At 39.2% G+C, this 25,493-nt stretch overlaps 1 protein-coding gene across 1 annotated transcript in view; it reads left to right on the top strand.

Annotated features, from left to right (window-relative positions):
• smpd3 (sphingomyelin phosphodiesterase 3) overlaps nucleotides 1–24,011 on the top strand; it is an 83,226-nt gene extending 59,215 nt beyond the window's left edge. The window contains exons 5-10 of the mRNA XM_023397464.2: nucleotides 5,860–5,935; nucleotides 9,365–9,526; nucleotides 10,284–10,373; nucleotides 14,990–15,053; nucleotides 16,463–16,631; nucleotides 18,365–24,011. Coding sequence (XP_023253232.1) covers nucleotides 5,860–5,935; nucleotides 9,365–9,526; nucleotides 10,284–10,373; nucleotides 14,990–15,053; nucleotides 16,463–16,631; nucleotides 18,365–18,466 — 663 coding nt within the window. The 3' untranslated portion in view covers nucleotides 18,467–24,011. The remainder of the gene's footprint in view (nucleotides 1–5,859; nucleotides 5,936–9,364; nucleotides 9,527–10,283; nucleotides 10,374–14,989; nucleotides 15,054–16,462; nucleotides 16,632–18,364) is intronic.
• The last annotated feature ends 1,482 nt before the right edge of the window (nucleotides 24,012–25,493 follow it).

Here is a 25,493-nt window from a genome sequence, read left to right as displayed (position 1 = left end):
ATGTTTCAGGGGTGTCACCCATCTTCTCCTGTGTTTCCACTTGGAGAAGAGAGTAATTTTCCACTGAACTTTTGAATAATTTAATTGTAGAGTTTACTTATAAACTCGCACATCCGTCTTCCACCATGACCACAAAATATTAAGTGAAATAACATAAAACTACTTGCACTAATAATGAGAGAGGAGTAATAGGAGTGTTGATTTCATATTAATCATGATACAAGTGGTTAATTGATCAAACAACAATATACACATTTCCTTAAGCTAATAGTTTATAAATGTGTATTACACAGGAGTTCTTCGACTGTAATAATAATAATATGGACATTCTGGATGTCATGTAGTGTGTGTTACCTTGGTGTGAAGGATGCTGACAGTATGGTCACACGAAGGACATTGTCTTAAAGTCTACATGTTACATTTCAAACATTCTGTGGGATAGAAGTTTGGGATTAAACTATTGCATAGGAACATCTCATGATTTACAGAACAGTTAGATATTTAATTTTACATTCTTCCTCAGATCTGTGTCTGAAGGGAGTTCTGCTGGTCACTACCCAGGATTGGAATGTGGGTTGTAGTTTATGACTCTTATCTAGAGAGGGACAGAGGAAGGGAGCTTGGTGCGTGTGTGTGTGTGTGTGTGTGTGCGCGTGTGTGCGCGTGTGTGCGCGTGTGTGCGCGTGTGTGTGTGTTCATGCATGGCACAGAGAGGCCAGGATTCACACTTTAGTGATAATCAGACCTTTTGTTGTTACTTGTCATATATAAGAAACAATCAAATGTGATTAGACAGAGTCTTATTGCTACAAACTGGAGATTTTGCCTATATTCTCCAGTTGCCTGGTGTCCAGGTGTAGTGGGAAGAGTCACAAAATGTAAATTGTGGGTCCGTAACTCTGCATGTCCTTTCAATGAACTTCCTTAATGGCTTTTGACTTATGCCAGGCCAGGTATGTACTCTACACTACTAATCAGGTCATATCTGACCATGGTTTGTTTAAACAGCTTAATCTGACAGTTGTTATGCTGTGCATCAAAACATTTCATAAACATGTAAAACTGTTTGCACATTGGCTCTCAGTACTGAGAACAGCTATAGTCTTCACATGGTCATCTACCGTGGGTGAGAGCAGGTGATGTGAAAGTTGAAAGGCTGCATTCAAATCATGCACTACTCACTGGAATAACAATTACAGTATTGCACAGAGTCTTTAAAAGGAGCCAAGAACTTCACAATCTCAGAGGCTCTAGGCGTTCACTTCACCATTGGCTTGTTTCTTTCAAAAAGTTGTTCATCTCACTGATCATTGAGTCCATGGTGGGAATGAATATGCTTTTTCTGACCACATCCTTGCTGTGAACATGTGTTTGAATTTTGTTTCCATATGTCGATGTGACAAAAATGTTCATGTACACTGCTTTATGTGTGTTTGGTTTTTGGTTTGACAATGATGGTGGTAATGTTGCTCTCATGACATGTTTCTATCACTGACCACAGCTCATTGAAGCTGTCCAATATTCTTCAAAGGTCTGTCTGAGGTCAATCTTCGGTCTCTGGAGCGTGTCAGATAAAAACACTACAAGAAGCCCTGTGAAATTCAAGTCAGTTTGAGAGCAGGGTCCTCTTGCCTCTGCAGTCTCTTTTGGTTAGTCTCTTATCACAGCATTCTTCAAATTATCTTTAATTAATCTTATATTTATATTATCTATCTCTGTTTTAAATCACACATATATAACAGAAACAGATTCACTGGAATTTATATGAAGATTGAACAAAAACATACCATGAGTTCCAGGTGAAACTGCAGCAGGATCATTTGGCTCCATGTCTTTGCGATTCTCTTTTATTCTTGTCTTCATCCCTCACATTCATTTCTTCTTCTCCCTCTTCTCTAGCTCTCATTTCCTTATCTGTTCCCTCTGTGGCTTCATCGTTCTCCATCTGTCCTGCTCTCTCCTCCTTTTCCATTTCTTTCCATATACTCCTTCTTTACAGTCTACACAATTTTCTTGATGAATAAGATGGAAATGCCTCAAGTTTTGAAATTCCTTATATTTGGTTTGCACTGCAGGCCACATCAACATCTCTGACCTACAAAAGTATAGGTGTGAAAGGATCTTATTTTTTACATTACTCTATAGGAGCATGTAGGTAGGTAAGTTGCAGTGAAACTTTTTAAATGACTTAATCCCATCTTGGCCAGTGTATTCCCAGTGTGACAGCGAAGGAAGCAGCCTGTATTTTTTTGCTAATCAAACCAAGTCCTTAAACGTTATGGATTCAAACACAAAGCAGTAGTGTTTGTTTAACTGTGGAACGGCGCACCAACAGTTGATCAGTAAAAGGCAAAATGCTCTTCCAAATCACATCTGTGAAATGTGTTTAGTGAGGAACCTTTGGCTACACTGATAACAGACCATCAATGAATGAACTTTAGCATACATAACACTCATTACTAACTTAACTCTGTTGGTTAAAGCTCTGACTTCACCTGACTTCACTTGTTCCTCTCCTCAGTGCTATAGGGAGACTCAGTTAAGACTCAGACTCAAGTTAAATTGAGTCATTTTTAACTGCTGACTTTCTTTTTTTGTTTGCTTGTCCTCTTTGTTTTAGTGATTTGACAGCTTAGCGTGGCTCGTTTAACAATTACACTTTCAGGAACTGAAAAACCCTTGAAAAGAAAGCACCTAGCAATGGATCAAGCAATCGGATTTTAACACCAAAGACTTGGGACGTTACTTGGACTTGAACCTTTGTACTTGAAAATACTTGATACCGTCATTTAAAAAGTGTACCACGAATCAGTTCATTTATGAATAAACATCATTATCAATATTAACACTATTCATTCTTGGCAAGTCAGTACTTCATTACCCACATTCCCAGTTGCATCTACCACCAAACCCCATCCCCTAGTTTTTCTGTACTACAGGCTCTGTCTTAGCCATTGTACAGCAATGATCTGTTTAAGCAGACGAGAGTGTTGCTTTGTCTTCTAAATAAGATGGCCATGTGAAGCAATCTGCTAACATTACAGTACAGCAAGATAACATTAGTCCCTTCACTGAAAATGAACAATTTCAGCCGGAAAAAAATACTCAATTACCCAAGTACTCAATGCAGAAAAATATCCTGAGAGCAAAATGGAGCACCATGCAAGCAGAGGGATAATAAGCAAACGCCACACAAAAAGGCCAGATGTTCTCCTGTTTAATACAAAAAAAAGGTGAAGTACTATGTTTGTCAGAGGATTATTCCTTGCCAGACAGCAAGCTTTTAGAACAGCAAATGTAAATGCTTTCATTAATTGAATAAACAGCATGTTGAGTTGCTGTTGTGTGTTGTGTTGCAACCGACAATGGCCTGTAGCATGTATGTATATATAAAGATGATGCAGTGTGAATTGTTACTGTAGTACTGAACTAAATTCATTCCCTCCTTGAGGATGGAGCTATGTCAAGAGCTGTTCACCTCCTTTCATGGCTGTATTGTGCCTTGTTATAGATCTGCTCCACCCAGACGCTTTCCCACTTCAAACTAAACACCCCACAATCACTATCTCTCTTTCTCTGCAACCATTGATTCCTCCTCCTCCTCTTCTTCATCAGTCTGCATCCACCCACCAGCATTTCAGAGCTGCCAGCCTCTGCCTCGCTCCATGTCTTGTCTCTGTGATGTTTCTCAACACTGGTGCTGAAGGTGTCTGATTAACCAGCTTTGCTCATACTCTGCTGCTGAAGGAACAGAGAAATTGAGGTCAGGAAGAAGTATTGAAAAATGTATAAAGTGTATCAGGACATGTTGAAATATCTTCAACTGTGTTTAGCTCACGCTGATTGAGTCCACAGAACATCTGAATTGGGTTACTTGACATTTCAAATAACAGTTTCTGCTCTTTACTGGCTTAAATCCTGTGTTGTCCAATATAACTAAGAGTCAGAACTAGCCATGCTAACAGCTCTGTGAGGTTGTACTCATCTGCATTTGAGCTAAATGCTAACATCATGCTCACATTGCTAACACACAAATGCTGATAAGGTATCATTTTTACAATGTTCACTGTCTTTGTTTAGCATGTTAGCATGGTAAACATTCAAGTATAAATATTACAATTCATCCTGAGGATAAGATTAATTTGTGTACAAATGATAACTTTCATGGCACTCCATCCAACACTGAAGTTATTGGGATACTTCACTACAAACCAACAAATATCAACCCTATGAAGGCAAAGAACAAGTTAGGAGATGACCAAAATCTGCAAGATTCTTTCTCTGGGAACTATGAATGTCTGTATAAAATTTCATTGCAATCCATTTTATAGAGATCATGTGATCATTCATTTTAAATGATAGCCTGTTTCTTTTATATTTCATCCACAGGAGAAGAAGTGGGGATAAAAAATAAGCCTCAATCAACAGGAAATTCAAATAAAATGCCCATGCTGGACACGCAAAATGGAGGCATAATTATAAACCATGGAAACACTTTTTAAGTTAACCAGGATATTTTTGTAGCGTACTTGTGTGTCTGTAAGTGGACACAAGAGGCAAACACTATCTGAATGTTGAATGCTGATCAGTGGAGGGAGCACAGATCACAGCAGACAGCAGGTTTCCAGCAGTGTTCCCTACATCTTGCACAGTTACACCTACAACAGTCTTCAGCTTCTAGAGATTGCAGTCCAGTTTTTGTTTTCAGTTATAAAAATACGTCTATAGTTTTGTTTATGCAGTACATATATGGTACACCTTTCTTTGTACATAAAAATGGACCGTACATGATCCGTGCATTGTTTTCTCCATACTCTCATCCTGATCTTATATATGATTTTTTATTTTATGATAATCTTTTTTCACTGGTGATACGTCTCCACTTGACGGAAGCACACTGCATTCAGCAAATAGTGGAGGAAATGTCTTATAATCAATAATAATTCAATAATTTTTCAAAAAAGGTCCCATAATAACATAAGCCATACGTCAATTTAAAGAGATCTCAGAATTACAAGAAAATGATTTTTTTTATAAGATGCGAATCTTGTTATTACAGTAATTTTATATTGTAATTATGCCATTACATAATTAGTATGTAAATATTGCAATATTCATCCTATACCTATACCTATAACCTCCTTTTGAGGTTGCAGCAATCCCAATTGACACTGGTGTGCACCTGGACAGGACACTAGACTATCACAGGGCTGACATATAAAAACATTCACACCTGGATTGTGGGACTGCAGGAGGAAGCTGGAGTCCCCAGAGGAAACCCATGCATGAAACCCATGCGCCCTAATAAGTAGTCCTGGATCATGTCATTAGGGGATATGGATCTCAGAATTCAAAACATATAATAATTGCTCAATTTTTACAAAATAAGGATATTATAATAACAACTTGTAATTATGAAAATCTAATCTAATAATTATCCAATACATTTTTTTATTCTTAGAAGATCCTTATGCCACCTTAATTATGAGGTAACACAATACTATGTAATTACAGACATATTCATAATAGCATTACATCATTATTGCTCAGTTTATTTTTTCACAGGTAAATGCAATGTTCTTCTGTATGTTTACATATGGTACATATTTTTCATTCATTTCCTTTCTCCCAAGATGCTGCTGTAATGTCGCACACCCAAACTGCTGTAGTAATGACTCTGTTTCCCTTCACAGATCAATAACGTTTCACCTTGCCTTTTATGATCTAACAGGCACAGGTGTTGTTATCTGGCATGTTTTACATACTGTACATACAACCACTTGTTAAATAGGCTTTGATGTTGCTCGTTTGAACACGACAAAGTGACATCAAGTCATGTTTGTCTCTGGTCCCCTGCAGGTTCATGTGGGCACTACCCATCAGGAGCAAAGGGTTGTGGGATATCTCACGTGTACACACCTCCATGCCATAGAAGGTAAAGTAACATACTCTGCATTGTCCAAACTCTCTCTGTCACACTCTTTCTGTTTCTCAAACACCAATATGCGCACATGCACACAGGAATGCATTCATTTGATTTCCATGACATTGCCTTTCACTTTTTAAGGCTATTTGTACAAAGAGTGGAGAACATCTTTGCTTTATCAGTGTGTGTGTGTTTGTGTCTTTGCGATTGTCTTTCACTAGAGCAGCCAGATAGCTACACTACACACTAACTACACACACATACACACACAGTGTATGTGTGTGTATGTCCATATAGCTAGATAAATGGGTGCATCAAAACCCCTGCGTGCCTCCTCCTGCTGTTCCCATGGCGACTGGCTCAAGCTGTTTAAGGCGTCACAGCCCTATTTAAAGCCTCTGCTCGATGCTTCCCTCATTTTTTACAGAAGACACGTGTCCCCCTTCGCCTGCTATTCTGAGTTCCTCCTACGCTTTTCACAGGACTAAATATAGCAGAGTCAGAAATGTTTCTAAAAATACATTACACATGAAACTTTTGGCGGGGAGGGGCTGGAATGTGGGCATAGTGCCTACATTTTAAAAAATTTACAACATATTTCAGATCAAAAAGTATCATGAAGTGCATTCAGAAAGTCTTCAGACCCCTTCTGTTTTTTCACATTTTGTTATGTTACAGTAGTATGCTAAAAGAAAAATAATTTTTCCCTCATCGATACCCCATAATGACAAAGGGAAAACTGAATTTTAGAAAGTTCTCTAAATTTATTAAAAATTAAAAAGTGAAATATCAATTCTACACCTTGACTGCAGTCCATCTGTGGTAAACTCAGCTGATTGGCCATGATGTGAAAGACACACACCTGTCTATATCAGGTCTCACAGTTGCCAATGCAGATCAGAGCAGAAACCATGAGGAGGAAGGAACTGCTGCAGAGCTCAGAGACAGGACTGTGTCAAGGCTCAAAAACATTTCTGCTGCACTGAAGGTTCCTGAGAAGCACAGTGGTCTCCATCATTCTCACATGAAGAAGTCTGGAACAACCAGGACTCTTCTAGAGCTGGACCTGGACTAACTGAGACATCAGGGAGAAGAGAGGAGACCAAGAACCTGAGGTCACTCTGGCTGAGCTCCAGAGATCCTGAGTGGAGATGGAGAAACCAGAAGGATAACCATCACTGGTCTTTGAATTCAAAAAGACTGCCTTAATGCACTATTTAACAAGTTTTAAAATGCTTAGTGCAAAAGATGCACAATTGCCATCCTTCAAAGTTGGACAAAAGAAGGCTGCATTCGCTATTTCAATAGGATTTTTGTTGAATTACAAATATATAAATTGACATCATCATCCACACACAGAAAGCCAAGCTGAAACAAGCAAACATGCAGACACGCAGATACACACAATATTCAAGTATTCATAAACTGTAACTGTACAGCAAACACGCCCCCACAGCCTCTATCTCTAAGTGATTGAGTAACAAAAAAACCATTACATTTCCATGTACTTGAGCTCGGGCTGAGAGTAATCAAAGCCAAAGCCACCCACTCACTCACCAATATCTTGACACCTCTTTGTTTCTCACACTCTCCACTATTCAGCTGTTATATCTCTCACACAATCTCACCCACCATCTCCCTCTAGTCACCTCTTCCCTTCTCTCTCTCTAACGCCAATATCTCTGATTTACTGGTAGGAATTGACAGAGAAAAATGGTGCCAAAGCAAAATAGCACCAAAGGGGACTTTATATTATGTCACTAAAATTAGCAACATAATAAATTCATGCAATAACTTAGTAAACAGATGTCATTAAGTATGGAAAGAAAACACAGTCAGTAAAATCAGGGACACTACTGTTTTTTTGCAGTATGTACTTGTGTCACATGGCAAAACAGTAATTCTAAGTTTAATTAATTAATTATGAGTTGTATGCACATGCTGCAAAGTGCCTGACTGGAATTAATTGGTTGATTTTGCTGCTGTTCTCACCTGTGAACTGCATATATGCATTGAAATACCAATGCATATACACCTACATATTCGCCTGGTAGCTTCAAGATGCTCTTCAATAATAATAGTTTTATCATATATTATTATTATCACCATATAACATGTTTTACCCCTCCCCTTTTAAAAATGTAACACGTTTACTCAGAGACATTTGAACTGTCTTACTTACTTTTTTTATCTGAGAACACTTTTACACAGTAATTTCACTTCTACTGATGTCTTTTCAGTAAGTAAGTAGTAGTAAGTAGTTAGTGGCTGTTCACCTGCTGCAGTTAGTGTAGTGTCTCGTCTCCAATCAGTTTCTGTTACTGGTACAGTTTATTGCTGCTTCGCCTGAACACAGTTAATGTTCCTGTTTTCTCCAGTTTTCCCTTTTCTTTCACAGTGTCTAATTACCTGCTGTACATTTAAACTTACACTCGTTCTGCTCCAGCACCCAGAGCTCTCTGATCCTTTTCATGACTTTCACTAACTCAGCAGCTACATGCTGTTCCAGTGTGCATGTTACTTTAGCTTAGCAGTTAGCACTGCCTTCTCTCTGTCTCCCTCTTGCTCGGTGTGTCTTGGACCAACAGATGAAGTTATTCAGTGTAGAGGATTGTGATGTTTATTACATCTTCAGTGATGTCTGCTGTCTTACCTTCGTCACAGCTCTGCTCATTAATTGAAGCTGCTCCAGTCTGAGATTGTATGTGTACAAAGCAGCCTTCAGGGTTGATAGACTATTACTCGTGACATGTAACCAATCAGATGGTGCTGTGGACATGACACTGCAACGCACGTTTGTTCATTTTACTGTCAGATCTGTCAGTGTAAGTCCTGTCATAAAAGTATGTTGTTACATATCCTTGAACATTTTTAAGTGGTTATATGGAAATTCTGTAGCGTTCTCAATGGGTATACAGCATATACCTGTGTATCACATAGACTACACCACTGATAAGCATTCATTTGGAGTTTCTTGCTACCTGGTGAAAGTCCAATATACACTCTCCTACTTTTATCTCTGTTTATGTTTTAGCTTGTTTAGCTGCTAAATCCAACACAATGTTCACCAGCCCGTTGCTCACTCCATCTGTCTACTGTTTGGTGCTGGGCAGGTTCATTGGGTTTATCATAGCTTTTTCATTAAAAATGCTGCTGATGGAAACAAGCTTGTTGAGAGTGGTGAGAGTGAACCACAAAAGTAAATTTGCAGACCATAGAATCAAAAGAATGTACTGAAAGACAATTATTCACCCACAATGGCGATACTAAATTATGTTGTGAGGTCTTTGACTGTCCCTCTCTTACTCTCTCTCTTTGTAGATCAGTTCAGGTCAGTTTCATTCAGGCAAGCTCAGGTCACTTTATGGAAAGGACTTTGCATTCATTTGCTTCCTCTCTCTCTTCACTATACACACATGCACATGCACCCTCCACCAGGTGATGCTTCTGTACGATGCGAGCAGCTGGACCTGTTGCTCCGCTGGGGGGCTGAGTTTCGTCATTCCTCGTCCCAACCACCTGAAGGAGAGAAGGTGCTTGAAGACCTGGTGGCCTTTGATGTCATCCTGGGAGACCTCAACTTTGACAACTGCTCTTCAGGTATCCAGTTGTCAGGGCTAAACCAATATATTCTAAACCAAACATGATTTTATGCCAGTCAGTTCACACACCAACCTGATGGAGGATTCATCTTTCCCAAAACGCAATGAATGTCTGTAATGTATAGTTAATGTAAGTATATGTAAAGCCTTCTATAAGTGTGCTAAAGGGTAGTTGCATGGTGCCAGGGTCTTGACAGTGGAAGCTAATAAAATAATATATAATATCTTTAGTTGAGGTGTAATATAGAAAGAAATGACTCATCAGTAACATATTATGGGAACATTGCTTTTCCCTTATTAAGATGCAATTAATTTCTGTATCAGTATTAATATCACAGTTACTAAATAAGCTATTATCCGTCTTTCTACCTCATTGAAATATGATTGATGTTAATTTTTGAAAAAATATATGACTCACCTGTACCTTGATTATTCTTCATTATATGATTTTCTGGTCATTTACAGTTACTTATAACTGTGTGTTGCAAGAAAGTTATGTTTGATTTCATTTTAGTAAATATTTGTCTTGCATCACAAGGCACAGTGTTTCACGTACACAACAAAACAAATTTAGCCAGCCAACTGCTGTCATATAATGGAAATCAGACATATACTTCAGTATACAGTGAAAAAGTCATGTAACATCTTCAACAGAAATGTCAGTAATATGTTACACTTTTGTCATATTTAGACTAAAACTGTGAATGTGTAACCTAATATTGTTATTTTGTGTGTGTGCTCTTGTGTTTTTTCAGAGGACAAACTGGAGCAGCAGCATGCACTTTTTACTCAATACAAGGACCCATGTCGCCTTGGGCCAGGAGAGGACAAACCATGGGCTCTAGGTACGTATGCACACACACATACATAAACACACACACGTTCCTCTAGGGACACATCACATATACCATTACTTATGCACATAAAACATCTAACTCAAGCTTTCACAGATGCAAACTTTCAGAAACTGATCCTTAGAAAATGATGTTATACAGATATACAGATGTTGCTATACATACATAACCTCAGTGGCTCAGGAAATGTGGTGATCTATACAGTGCATGCAGAGCAGTGCAGACTATAATCTGGCTCTATCTGGCTAAATCAGGATGGGTGGGTGCACTGTGTGAATTAAAATACACCCAGTACAGTGTGCTGATACATGGGCATTAGTGACGTAAATACTGGAGGGTTTTGGTCTGGATATGAAGCGTTATTTAGGCCAGTGGTATTTTAGGGACAGTGTGGGCAGGACAGAGTGAAAGGGCTCGTTTAGAGAAGGGCTTATTTATTTGTACAGGGACATTTTGCACAGCCAGCCAGGGGAGCACATCCTGTTTGCTTGCTGTGGATACAAGGATGGGATGGGGGGGGGGGTTAATGGTAGTATAAATGAGGGGTGTTATTATTTACATGATATAATACAACATTAAATCAAAAGAAAGCCAAACAAAGCCACCCTGGGACTTTCACCTAGAGAATTATTATTTTTATCAGTAGGGCCTACTAATAGAGAAGGCACTCCTTCATTTTACAAAAGGAGCCAGGGACATGGTTCACGTTAGTTTGTTTGTTTTATTAAAGATATCAAAAATAGTAAAATTTGTAAAAAAAAAAAAAAAAAGACATTCACACCAATACTTAATTAATGGGAAGGAGGGGCTAGTCAGAGCTGAGGCCCACCGGTAGGTTGTATCCCAAACAAAGTCACTCCAGTCACCCGTATCACCCACACACCCACTAGTGAAAATCAAGCCTGAGGTGCATGACACAGCACACAAGGAGATACCGCCATCGGAGACACCAATCCCACCACCTCTCAGCTTCTGAGAAGGACAGAAAAGAAAAATCAGTCAGTGGGGTTACAAAAAAAAAAAAAAACTAAACTTACAGAAAGCTGAATAAAGCAAATTTATCACTACAGGAAAATAAAGAGAATAGGGAAAAAAAATCAAGTCGAACTAAACTTGAATCACAAAGTAATTACAAAATCTCAATGATCTGCAATTTGCTCAAAAATAACCTCAATAAACTTACAAACAACAAACAAAAACAACAAAATACTAATTGCAAGTTCCAGTTCAAATTTAGTTTTAACCAACAAAACAAAAAATAAAGTGAAATGATAGGCAGCTAGGCAACAAATTAATGACATAATTGGGTCAGGTTGCCCAAAGAGAAAACAGAACGAGGAGTGTAAATTACCCCCATCGTAGCTTTAGAATGGCCCAAGGCAACGGAAAGCCGCATCCATACACAGACACACGACCAGAAGTCGAATGCTACAGCCAAGCAACACAAAGTAAGCAACATGAAGCAGAGCAGAGCGTGAAGCAACTAGAGCAAGCCAAGCTGGAGAAAAGCCCAAGCGAGGTAGGCAAGGCAGACCATCCGAGACAAGGCAGAAAATCCAAAGCAAAGCAGCAGCGTTTCTGAAGGTGGGTTAGCGTAGCCGCCACAGCTCCCCAATGAACCAGTTACCTGTATACCCTGTCATACGTAAAGGGAACTTAGTCTTAAGAATAGTGGCTAGAAAGAACAGAAACTGTCGCTATATGGCTCACATACCAATCAGACAGCAGAGGTTTACACACTCAGCAAGAGGGAAGCATTTAATGCCATACCGCTACAATTACCCCTGTAAACAAAAACGAAAGTGTCGGCCACACGTGCAGCATCGAAACTACTAGCAAGAGCAAGACCAGCTGACAGCTACTAGTATTTCTAGAGTGCTCTCCCGCAGCGATCGGCTACTGAGAGCCAAGTAGTTGAAAGCCACACAATATATCACATTCGTGTCAAACAGGGATGCAGCATTTCTTGTACTGCTACATTGCTATGAGAAGAGGGGAAGAGGGAGGCAAAAAGAGAAGAATATATCAATGAATCAATAAAAAAAAAGGGGAAATTATCCCATTTCATAAAGCTTAGTGCAGAGAGCCAGGCTGCCAGCTATTCAGATGTACCAACAGTGTGTCGACAGATTTCCTGAAATGTGCTGAACTCTGAGAGCTCCAGGAATCTTCCACTGACGCTGCCCTGCCAACCAAATGCAGTGACAACCTACAGAGCTTGTGTTGTATCTAAATCACAGGCAATTATGACAAGCCCATTCGATAGTTAAAAAGCAGTGACGTGGAAGCAAAGTCACACAATTGAAGCTCTTAAAATTCAAGTACTCAGTTAAAACATCATGCCATTGAGCATCTGTACTATTAATATGTATTTCTTCATGTTATGTCTGTCAGTTCATGTGTGATGACAGATTAAACATGTCAACCACAAACCAAAACCCCAACAAGTATAGTAACTGTGGCTTTCCATGTATTTTAGGAGTTGTGGTCAAAATTTGTGTGAATGAACTTTTTTTTTTTCCCACACACACACACACTACAGCTTGTGGGTTACATCAGGACTTATGAGGACAGATAAACTGGAGTCACAGTATATCTATACCCAAAGGAGCTGGAAGCAGCATAGCAGACAGGCAGCAGCTGAGTATGTTTTCTTAAACCTGCTTTTAAACTTGTGAGAAGTGCTGGCTGCACATCTGATGCCTACTAGGGCTCCCAACAAGAGTGAAATGACTGGAGTAACTTTAAAGTGCGCCTCTTTCCACATGCTGTATTTTAAACAGTTTATCATTGGCCTCACATCCTCATTGTCAAAAGGGTCTGTGGGTGCTTGTCTCTCTGGCTGCCGATGATGATGTATTTCAGTGGTTTCCTACAGTGGACTGTGTTCTGAGGACCATAAAGCAGAGATATATGTTCTCAGTATTAAATTCTGCTGACACCTCCTTTGCTACGTCTAAAAAAAACAAGTTGTGCTTTAAGAGCAGCGATATGTTGTTTGAAGCATATACTAGATCAATGAGTAGGGTACAGAAAATAACTGTGGCCATATTTTCAGATATGTTATCGCGAATGAAAAACTTTCTCTCACCTGACCAGGTTACTGCATTCTGTAAATTTACACAATGGTGCAGCAAGATGATGTCATACTGTATATCCACATACATACTGTGTGTCCTCTCACCAGTGCATCCCCTTATTTTGACTCAAGCATTTCAATCTTTTGCGTGATTTTACCTGAACATCCACAGAGTTCAACATGTTGACAGTTTATTCAATCCTGCCTCCTAGAAATGACACTTGTATACAACTGAGCTGTAAACACAAAGAGAAAACATAACCAAGACTGGATTAAGTTTTCTAATCAGGATATGTTGTTAATTTAGGTATTTGACAAGTCATAAATACACTGATGCTATAAATGTTCACAAACACACACAGTCATTGCTAGTGGATGTTGAACTGCGAGATCGGATGTTTTTGCATTAAACGTGAAGTGAACAGAACATGTTAATTTTAGAATAAGAATAATTTAGTATAAATTATTAGTACAAAGTATAGTTTGGAAACCAGCCCTCGTGTGGTCTCTTATATCAAGGATGAAGATGTTGAATGGTAAATGGTGTACCAAAGTTACATAATAAATCACTGAACATCCTTTGTGATCACATCATCTGATAAGTCATGGATATCTAAAGTATTCCACTAAGAGAAAGAAAAGTGTGCCACCAGTACATGGTTAAAGCTTTGCAATCTATCTAGATTTAGAGATTTTTTTTTTCAAACAGACTGGGTAAAATGGTTCAGGTCTTGTTACAGACAGTCCACTGAGCTGCTCTGGTTTCCCAGCTGGAAGAGGAAAAGAGCTTCCAATACACGGAGCCTCATCTCCATTACAGCAAATAAACTACTTTCATTCCATGTATCATTATTACTAATGGAGGCAGAGGAATAACGAAACATAAGACACAGCGAGCAGAGAGAGCAGGAGAGAGGGAGGGAGAGAGAGAAGTCATCCGTAACAAGGTTTCGTTCTAACGACTATGACCAACTCTACATATCAAACAGAGGGAGTTATGTTCTGGAGTTGAAGTAAATAAATACTAAATTATTGTGGATCCAGACGGAAGTTTTGGTCTGTGTGAGAGACTAAAAAGGAAAGACAGTCTGTCTCAGGCCCACTTGGTGGTTCACTTGATGGAGTGCATGTCAGGGCTTAGTCCTTGCTGCGTCAGCCCGAGTCGCTGCTCTACTAAGTTTCTCTCTCAGTAAACATGTTACAGTAAATCCAGCTGAAATCACAGCTGTCTTTGTCTTTCATTTATGTGTTTGGGGATTTTGTCAGACAACGTAAGAGTTATAAAATCAGGATTTGACACAGGACAGATACTAGGTTTAGACCTAGTCTTGTTTAAGACAGCACTTCATTTCTTTGTGGGATAGTCGAATATACTTCAGCCACAAGCTATTAGAAAAATGAAATAAAGTAGAAGAGTGAGTCTTGTTTTATGGGAGTTTTAAGGGAGACACCGAAATGATGAGTAGAGCAGATTTGTCAGTTGAAATGTGTATGACTGTGTGTGACTATCTGCCCTGTGATTCAACAGGTACTCTTCTGGATCCCAGTGGCCTATATGACGACGAGGTCAGCACACCTGAAAGTTTACAAAAGTGAGTTACACACACACACACACACACACTCAATCAAGCCCAAATCTTTACTACAACCAATAGAAGCTAAAAGCCAACCCATACCCTTACTAGCACTTACTCTGCACTTTCACTGCACTTCTTTACTTGAGCTCCTTGCACTTGTATAGAGACAGGCCGCGTTTTGACCAAAAAGTACCTGGAACTTTAAGTTCTTTTTTTAAGTACTTTTCTTCTGGAACTAAAAGGTTCCTGTGGCCCATTGTTGTCTGCGTTTCCACCACGGCTTTCCACCGGGAAAATTATTACTTGACATTACATTATTCACAGCTCTTTGAGGACATAACATGACAAATTGCATCCTGTATATATTATATATATATATATATATATATATAATCCCTAGAACACCAATCCCTAGAAGACCATGAGAGAGGACATCACTAATTGTCCAAAGTAGAGACATTTCACGCAGCATTTTATTTTCAAATACGGGACGATCCCGTATTATACCTGACAAGTGGCAAACCGTAGCCACTCTGGTTGTTGTGGTCCTTTATTTTCTGAAGTCCTGTTTCAGTTTTTTTACCTTCTCCCAGACCTGTTTCGCGGTGTGGGAAATGTGTTTGCTCACTCAACTTGGTGCTCGGTCACTGCGGAACTTTAAACATCGTGGGTGAAATAAAATGCAGTTAGTACTCAGCCAGTCAGAAATGTTCAGCACTGCAGACCACACACCCCAAAATTCTTAACCTTTGGAAAGTACTACCCCCCGACCAGGTACCTTTTTGGGGGTCGATCAATTACCCCGGAACTAAATTTAGACCCTGGTTCCTGTGGTGGAAACACACATAGTTCCTCAAAAGGTTCCTGGTTCCTGGGGAAAGTTCCTGCAGTGGAAACACGGCTATAGATTTAGTACTTAGTACTCACACCAAGGTCTCCTACTGCACTGAAGCTTTAGTGATGTCCCTCACTTGTAAGTCACTTTGGATAAAAGCATCTGCTGAATGACCAAATGTAATGTAATGTAACTAAAAGTCTTATTCCTAAAATGAAAAGGTTTACCTTAGGGCTAAATGAATGTTGAGCCCCCATAATGTAACTCTTTGATTGAATATAAATAAACATTTGTCCTGCCATACTTGTGAGGACTGGCTCATTAAACATGCCCTACCCTGATTGCCGGTGTACCCAGCATTAACCCGGCACCATAAAAGGCTTATCACTCTATTGACCTTTGACCTGAGCGCTGCACTCCATGATTTGTGATTCTGTGCTCTCACTCTTATGATTTTGCTTGTCGCTGTTGTTTGTCTTGTTACTACCTTACTTTTCCTGTGTTTGGACTGTGAACGTTCAGGTATTTGTCTGTTTCTCAGTCCAAACTTCAGTCTACTGATCCTCTCCCTACACTGTGTGTCTGTCAGAGTGATGGAAAATGAGGAGGGGAGGAAGGAGTACCTGGTGTTTCCTCCCAGTAAGAGCCAGTGTCCTGCCAGCAGTCAGAAGGGGAGGAAGATCCCGCTGAAGGGCAATGGACGCCGCATCGACTACCTCCTCTACAGCGACGAGGGCCTGCAGCATGACTGGAAACTGGTATGGTTTATGGAAAATCTGTCAGTATTCAGTTCTTTTCTTATTGTCAGCAGAACCTATAAAAAGACAAACACCAACAATGAATTGACATGATCTGTGTATCCAAAGCCAGATAAATGTTATTCCCCTGTGCCATAGTGCTCCATTATTAATCAGAAACTATTAGCTGTCACCGAGCCACACTGCTGCACTGGGTGACATGATCTTCTCCAACAATGAACAGAGGTACTGTAACAACAACAATACAGATATACCAAGTTAAAACCCAAATTGTTTATCTGTACAATTTCCCCCATGTTAAAGGTTTTTTTGTAAAGCAGATATGAAAGATGGGATAGCTATATAACATTATTTAAATTTGGTGATATCAGGTGAAAAGTTAAATAAAAACATAAAATATATGAAGGTGGGTTAGGGTTAGGGAAGTCAAAGTCAAATCATTCAGTCCATCACAATAAAAAAGATTTAAGATAAGGTAATTTTTTTTTTTTTCCCTGCTTTCCTTTCTTGTCAATCATCTCACTATCACTTATGGGGGTCTCAACCCCCAGATTGGAAACCACTGTTCCAAACCAATAACAAATCTGCAATATCACTGACAATGAATAACAGATGTTCCAGCGGGCCTACTTCAACCAGTAAGTCAGAATCTTCCAGTCCATACAGTATGTGGACACAGAGACATGTAGACATGTGAATTCTACTCTACTGCAAGAATTCTGATAAACTGTGTGCTATTGTCTTGCCTTTTGTGATCTGCTTTATTCTGCCATGAATAGTTTCCTAGCTACAAGTCACTTGTCAACACTTGTTTTCCTGAGCCATGTGAAACATAACTTGAAGCCACAGGAGAATGTTTGACTTGTGAAACAGATTCAAAAAAAGAAAAGAAAAAAAGAAATCTGAAGACATAAAAGCTGGAGAGGGGAAAAATGATACACAACAACACAAACTGGGAAGGAAAGGAATGAGGGCAGTGCTGTGATGGCTGCCTGTCTGTGTGAGGGATTTACATAGAACAGCTTTCTCTCTCCCTCCTTGTCTGTGTGGCTCGCTGTGTCTCTCACACCACAGTCACTGTATGCCACCTTGTGGCAGAATGTAGTAACTGCTCACATAGATTGTTGTTTTGCTTCCTCATAAACAAACCTCAAACCTCCTTTAATAGTTTTCACATTTCTTCATCATGTTGTTGTATTCTATGCTTGTTATATATCTTAAAAAATATCAAAAATTAATTATAATAAATACATCAATACATCTCTGAATATAGTAACTGATAACGATGATAGATTTCCTTTTTTTTTGTAACTGTAGTGCCAACACTAGAAATAAGTTGTAGTAATAGCAGTATTTGTCGCAATAATAATAGCAGCAGTTGTAGAAATATAACAGTAAGTAGTAGTACTGTTTATCATGGTCTGGATAAGTCCCCTCAGTTCCAGTGAAGGGGAATGTTAACACTACAGCACACAGTGACACAGTGTTCTTGTTTGGGGAAGTCTGGTTTCAACATAACAACATCCTGAGCACAAAGTCAGTCCCATTAGAAACAGTTTCCCAGTTTGGTGTGGGAGAACTTGACACACTGAAGTAGTAGCTGCTGTAAAACATGGAGGGTAACACTATAACACCAAGTGGCTCACAGCTTTAAAGTTCTTCAGAATAAAAGCTGAGATTGTTGAAGTCATGATGATTCGATGACAATGTTTCTCATCTATTCCGCCCTGCAGGAAATCGAGGAGTTCAGCTTCGTCACCCAGTTGGCTGGCCTCACTGACCACCTCTCTGTGGCCATGCGACTGGCTGTGTCCACCGGGGAAGAGGAGCCTTAGGTAGATCGACCACTTGAAGCTTTTTAAAAATACTGCCATGGAGGAATGACAGACAACCAGGGAGAGGAGAAGAGGTTAAGAGTTTACAGATACGGAGCTGCTTCTGAGACACACAAAGCAGGGGTGGGAGAGGATTAAATGGACAGAGAAATGGACGCATGAATTAACGGAGGAGCACTCAGTGGATGAATGGATATAGAGCAGGTAGATAGAGAGATAGCAGGAGCAGAGGTGTGACATGAAAGACAAAGGAGTGGAGAGATAAGCAGGAAAATTCAGTGTAGAAATCCAGAGAGATATTAATTTTCCTGGGTAAACCACACACACACACACACACACACTCACACACACAAACACACACTAAATATGTTACCAAACACACAAACACAAGTGATCAACATTGTGACTGTTGAACGTCACCTGGCCTCTCCGCTCCTGTCCTCAAACACTCCCTGAACCAAATTTGGAGATTTTTATTTACAGTAAATTGTTTCATGTAGTCAGTTTCCACACACTCCTTGTATTGGATCTATTTTAGCTTTAGTGTAAGTCAGCTTTTTTTTATGATTCTACCTTCAGGGACAGCTGGATCCTCATCCTTTAGTGACTGTGTCCAAAAGTGATGAGAGTGAAATGTACAGCTGCTGACTGGCCTTTACACTGACCATTTGTGTCCTTGTGTTGTGCACCTTTCTGAAAGGCTATTGGTCAGTTCTGCTGTCAGTCATTCACCTTACTACTCCCACATCAGTCCCAGGAACCTCAACAAGTGTCTTTTTTTTCTAAAAAAAAAAAAAAAAAATGAAAGAAAGAAAGAAAGAAGAGAAAATTCACATTAGTCTTTCTAAAAGGTGAAAATTAATATGATACAGTTTCTATTGTCGCCACATTACTTTTTATAGGAAGTTTAATGCCTGTTTAATACTATATTGTATGTTTCTAAAAAGAGGGAGGCTATTGTATAAAGGGATGAAACTGAAGAAAAAAGTTGTTTGATCCAGTGAAATGCATATAGCATGTTTTTCATGATTGATGACAATTCTAAGACTAACGGACATTTTAGTGGGAACCGAGGCTTTGCTGATGCATGATGGAAATGGTATCAGTTTACAACTTTAATATAGCCACTTGATAAACTTGCTTGCTTGAATCTGGATGCCTGATGAGTCTGAAACACACACCAATTGTAGGCCAGTGTGGCATATGTGCATGTGAGACTCCACCCTGTTGATGAAACCTAACACATACAAAGGTGTGCACAGAAAAACATACTCAGTATTTACTTAAAGTAGAAACAGATATCATGTACAGAGCTGTCAGGTGTTGTAACATTCCCTCTCCTCTTGAAATGACACCTCAGCCGTCTCCAGGAGAGAAGCTATTATCAGCTTTTTAGTTAACAGACCACTGTACCTATCTGGTCAGTGAGCCATTGCTGTGTTGTTTTTGGTGTGAGCACAGCCAGTTGTCCAATGGATCACAATTGATGGCAACTGCAAAACCTCATAATACAGACTATGAAGACCTACAAGCTGCACACACCTTTAGTTTATCTAAACACATTTTATCAAGTTCCCAAACTGACAGCCCACCCGCAAATATACAGAATTCATGCAGCGAAAGGCTAATAAATAAACACACAAACACACAAAGCAGTGTAATAACAATGCAACACAAAAAGTGTGTTCAGACTGAAAGCAAGAAAAACTTTACAGACAATGCAATTGGATATCAATGACTTTTGAAGATGTGGTTGAATGAGACAAGATGCATCTGACCAAGTTATCAATTTTTCAACTTAAGAGAAAGGTTTGCATTTATCCCAAAACTTCATGAACAAACAGGAAGACAAGGAGAACAGAAACAGCTGGGGTTGAAGTTTTGAGAAAAGTTGTATGTATGTTGCTAGTGTACACACAAACCATAGAGGAGAAGTTTTACTTGACATTCAGTCTAAACACACCTTTAGTATTTTGCCCCTCTCACCTGTCTGTATATTACAGTACTGACATACTGCTTCTGCTGCTGGTTGGACAACAATATACTGTACAGGAGGACGCACACCATTCAAGAGATTATAACCTTTAACTCATAATAATGCTATTAGCATAGCATTCACATGAGCATTCAACTCCGTATCTTTAACGGAGACACACAGACCATGGTGTCAAACAGGAGCTGGAACTTTGTAAAGAGCAGTGTTCAGTCAGTGTCATTGTTAAGAGACATGATGACGGTAAAACCTTCTTTGTGTCCCCTATAGACCTGTTGGCTAAGAGTGTGGAAGCCGGCATGACGCTACATTATTAGTAAAATCTGAAGTGAGATGCAGCCAGATCTAAGAGTTCTGCTTGGAAAGAAGTTTACAAAGTCATCAGACTCACTCAGTAAATAAGCCGCCATAATGTACTGGTCATACCAGACCAATTAAGGTTGTTGCAGCAAAACTTCTGAAACAACTAAGTGTGTGTTTTATTACTTTACTGAATTCAGCTTTTAGTTTGTAAGAGGAAGGTTAAGTTATTTTTTATTGAATATGTATTGGTTTCAGTAATGGTAGCCTCCCTGTCATCTAAACACTATGTGTGCTCACGTGTCAGGAGGAAACTCCGGATCACTGATCAACCATACAGGGAACACATGGATCACATCTGTGTCGATGTTGTCATCAGTCAACATGGGACATCTACCAAAATCATGCTGTACATTTCTTTTAAAGATGAGTGTAAAAAATTAGTAGAAAGCTTTCTTTGAATAAAACATGCATTACAGTAACAGTTTTCAGTAACAGGGTTTCAGATACAGTTTCAGCTCCATGGTCTACATGGTGAACAAAGTTTACAACAGTTTTTGACCTGTCTGTTTGCACAAGAGATGAGCTTTATATGTGCTTGTATGATTGGGCGGCTCATTGTGTTATCTTTTTCAATACAAATGTGCAGTGTGAACACACTGTGCTGAAATGAAACAAAATATAGGCAGTAGAGTATGCATCATACAGGAGTATACAGTATCTCATACTCTTGCAAGTCAGTGTATATGTATGGTTTGTGAAAGTGAATGCAGGAAACATACAGGTAGTTTTGTTATGTATGTGAGTCCACAGATCACCTGGCTGCCCTGACACCCCCTCTGTCTCTTTATGACTCACTTTATTATGATTATTATGACTATGACTAAAATATTCTTCTTATTACTATGTTTTGTTTCTGTTCTTTTTATCAACGCAAGCTTCGCTATGTTTTTTTTTCCACTTGAATCAGTGTCAGACTTTTGCCAGTCACCACTTTTCAGTTCAGGGTGAAATTCAATGAGATCAAATCCTAGAATATGTTGTTTACTTGGTAAATAGTCATGTAAATACACTAGAGGTCAACAGTGAGTTACAGAAAGAACAATGCCACATTTTATCTCAGAATGTTCTCGTAGCTTAAATAAGTAAAAGGTTTGATGAAAGTGTAAAAGTTTATTTAATAACATTTTTGCCTGTCCTGTTCTGTTACATGGCACCTGAATACTGCTGAACATTTCATTAATAAGTATGGAGAGACTTGCTTGGAGAGCAAACAGTAGGAGTTGTGTAGTGCTACATTTTCATGATGAAAATACACTTTTGTGTTATTTTTAAATGTTTAAGAATTTGAAGTGTTTTTTGTTTTGCTAAATTTTGTGGGTTTTTTCCTATTTTTAAAAATAAGAAACAAAAAGACTGAAGAAAGTGATTGGTTGATTTAAAGGTCAGAGGTGATGGTGTAAAGGCAAAGTTCTGGTTCATGTTGTTGGAGAGCCATAGAAGGAAGTCTATGTGGTAAATCAGTCAGTGAGGCATATTCGTTACTGGAGGAAACCAGAACTCACTAGATGGCGGGCAATCTCAGCGCTTTCTTGGGTGGTAAACAAACAAGTCAACAATTCAAAACAATTCAATGAAGAGAACTACAGAGTCAAATCATTCAGCTTTAAAGTCAAAGACTGCACAGACTCTCTCACTGACTGCAGTGCGGTTGGAGGCTGCTCACCTTAGCAGTTGCGGTGTAGACTGTTTACCCCCGTTACAAATGATATGTATCCCAGAGTAACTGAAATGTCCAGGCTCTATCATGGAGCCATTAAGATCCATGGTACATGTTTATGGCAAACAAGAACATCACAATGTTCACACAACTCACAAAATCTCATCTGCCTCATCACACTGTTGCTAATGACAATCAAGCAACTAGAATTAAGCATTCATAGCCTTTCTGAGCCATCACAGCAACAAGTCTTCAAACTTAAATGACCATCTGATGCGACCCATAGGACTGCCTCCTGAAATAGTGCCTCTAGGGCAGCAGGCGTGACAGACTTTCATCATTATGGTTTCAATAATAAACACATAATTAAACTTATGGAACAGACACCATTTGTCAGATTTTAGATCAAAAACTACATGGTCAGGTTTAACAAAAGGTCAGAGTTTGGGTTAAAATATGTACTTAAGGTTAGAGGACTGTCATCATCATGGTTACAATAAAAATGATCATGGTTGAAAGAAACAATGGTGATTATTGGTTCACACAGGAAACAAACACCAGACTTCTTTTCATTTGTTCTGTCGACCTCCCCCATCTTTATAGTACGTCACTTGACTTCCTCCTTGGCTCTCGTAATAATGACCTCAGCTGTAGAGGTCACCTGACAATAAAACAAAACTGGGTTGTAATCAGTTACTTGCAGAGACGACCTTTGGGGTCATTTTTTTACAGACTCTGTGAAGCTACACGCCCACCACACTGACCCTCTGTAAACAAACACACAGTGTGAGCTGAGTCCAGCAGGAGTAAACACTACACCCCACAGAGGGCTCCTTTTCTAACTTGAGCTTTTCTTCAAATCATGTCAAAATAGAATGCACACATGAATTACATTTTCCCGGTGGTCATCTGATTTGTTATTATGTGATGAGAACATAGACACCAATATAATCTATGTATCCCCAGTGCTGAAAGCAAACCAGTCAGGAAATAATATATTGATTGATAATCAGGATTGAAGATTATAGATACTGTATATCAAACGAGCACTATGTACAGCTCATAATAAGAGAGAACTCATGAATTATTTTGGTGTCTAAATTCTAAGGTAAGCTAACAAATGGGACCTTTTGCTGACAAACTGCTGTATCTTCTGAAACATTTGTAGTATTTGTAATGTTTCTGTTCAACAAACAGCATCAGGTTCAGGACAGAGTTATTACACAGCAGGTCCCAGTTGAGCTTGAAGCTTTATAGCTGCATCTACTGTAATAATGCTTAATGCTTGTAGTCTGAGTAGAACCGATGCCTCACTTTGCTATCCTTTTCTGTTCTTATTTTCTATAATTTGTCTCTGTTCACGTTTCTTTAGTTGATTTTTGTCTTTGGATGGGGGGTGTGTCTCGATGGGCTCGTCTAGCTTGGTCTCAGTAACGTAGCTAGGGGATCAATAGCTTTTCTCTTTCTAAGCTTATTCAACAAACTGCTTATTTTCTTCTGCTTTTATAAAAAAACAAAGGATTTTCCCTCAATCGGTGTCTGTGTGGTTATTTGAACTCTGGACTGCTGTCAAAGCCTGTGGAAATAATCAAAGGGGAACCCTCTGGGCCTTCTAGGAACAAACATATCAACATTTAAATGTTGCATTTAATCTCTTTTATTTTATAATCATCCTCTTCTTATTCAAACGTTAGCCTCATTTTTAATGAAGTCTGCTTCAGAAATGAAAAGTTACTGTCATGAAACCATGAAAACAGAGTTATCCAGTCAGATTTTTCTTTTTCATTGCTTATGAACAGAAAAGGTTAGCTGGCTCCCTTGTTGGTTTGGACTTCATAACCTTGACAGAAGACCTAAACCCCCCCACAGCCATGTGTTTGTTTAGAAAGTAGCAGGTGAAATAACCAGTCACATTATGATTTATGGTGGGTGGGACCAAAAATCTCTGCACTATAGGCTCCTTGAGCCTATAGTGCAGAGCTATCTCACTTGCTTCAGTCAGCCAGTCAGCCAGTCAACCAGTTAGACAGACAGATAGACAGACAGACAGTCAGTCAGTCAGTCAGTCAATCAGTCAGTCAGACAGAAAGACAGACAGTCAATCAGTTCGACAGCAGTCACAGCACATATGGCAAAGGCCTCCAGCCAGAACTTGAAAATGAATTTGATGTTGAAAGAATTGACAATCTGCAACATGACAATATTTACAACTTTTATGAAAAACATCTGTGAGGGGGCATAAATGATCAGGGCATAGACAGACAATCAGCCGACCTCGCAAACCACAACAGAAGTTATCTCAAGGCACTTTGCATATAAGGCAAGCCTAGACCATAATCTCTGTATAGACCGAACAATTCCTGCCTGAGCATGTACTTGGTGACAGTGGCAGAGGAAGAAACCTCGAGCAGAACCAGACTCAGGATGGGCAGCCATCTGCCTCAAGAGAGAGCGACAGAGAGACAGAGAGAGCAGGGAGACGCCCGCCATGCAATGATAATGATAATAATAATTTAAAAGAAAAAAAAACTATATTAGCAATGATACTAAAAACTAATAATAATAACTAGAAAATTCCAGGGAAATTTTGAGTGCCACGGGGGCTACTGCCGGGATGAGTACATGATTTATTTCCAGTGTTCAAAAGTCACCCTGATCATATTCTGGTTTTGAGAAATGTCTTGATATAAAAGACTCTGATATAAAACAATGTCACATCCCTCCATCATGTATTATGTGGGAAATATCTCATATTCTGTGTTGTTTTTTTTAATAAAACAAGAGGCAACATGTCTTCAAACTGGCATTTAAAGGGTTAAAATCCTGAAAACTATTAAACATTTGGTAGGTTTGAGCAGAACTAAAGTGGTTTAAGAGATTTATGCAAAAAAAAGCAGAACAAAATATTTATATTTGATGATTTTATAGCATTTTCTTTGTGTGTCCTTTTTTGGACGCGAGGAACCCCAGAGGATACAAAATGTGTTACCAGTGTATAATAGACCTGTAACAGT

This window comes from Seriola lalandi, unplaced genomic scaffold (genome assembly GCF_002814215.2).
Source record: "Seriola lalandi dorsalis isolate HSWRI2012SDOR001 ecotype SW California unplaced genomic scaffold, Sedor1 jcf7180002055008, whole genome shotgun sequence".
In the NCBI taxonomy this organism is placed as follows: Eukaryota; Metazoa; Chordata; class Actinopteri; order Carangiformes; family Carangidae; genus Seriola; species Seriola lalandi.
Note: the sequence above shows the minus strand (reverse complement) of the source record. Positions and strands in the feature narration are given on the sequence as shown.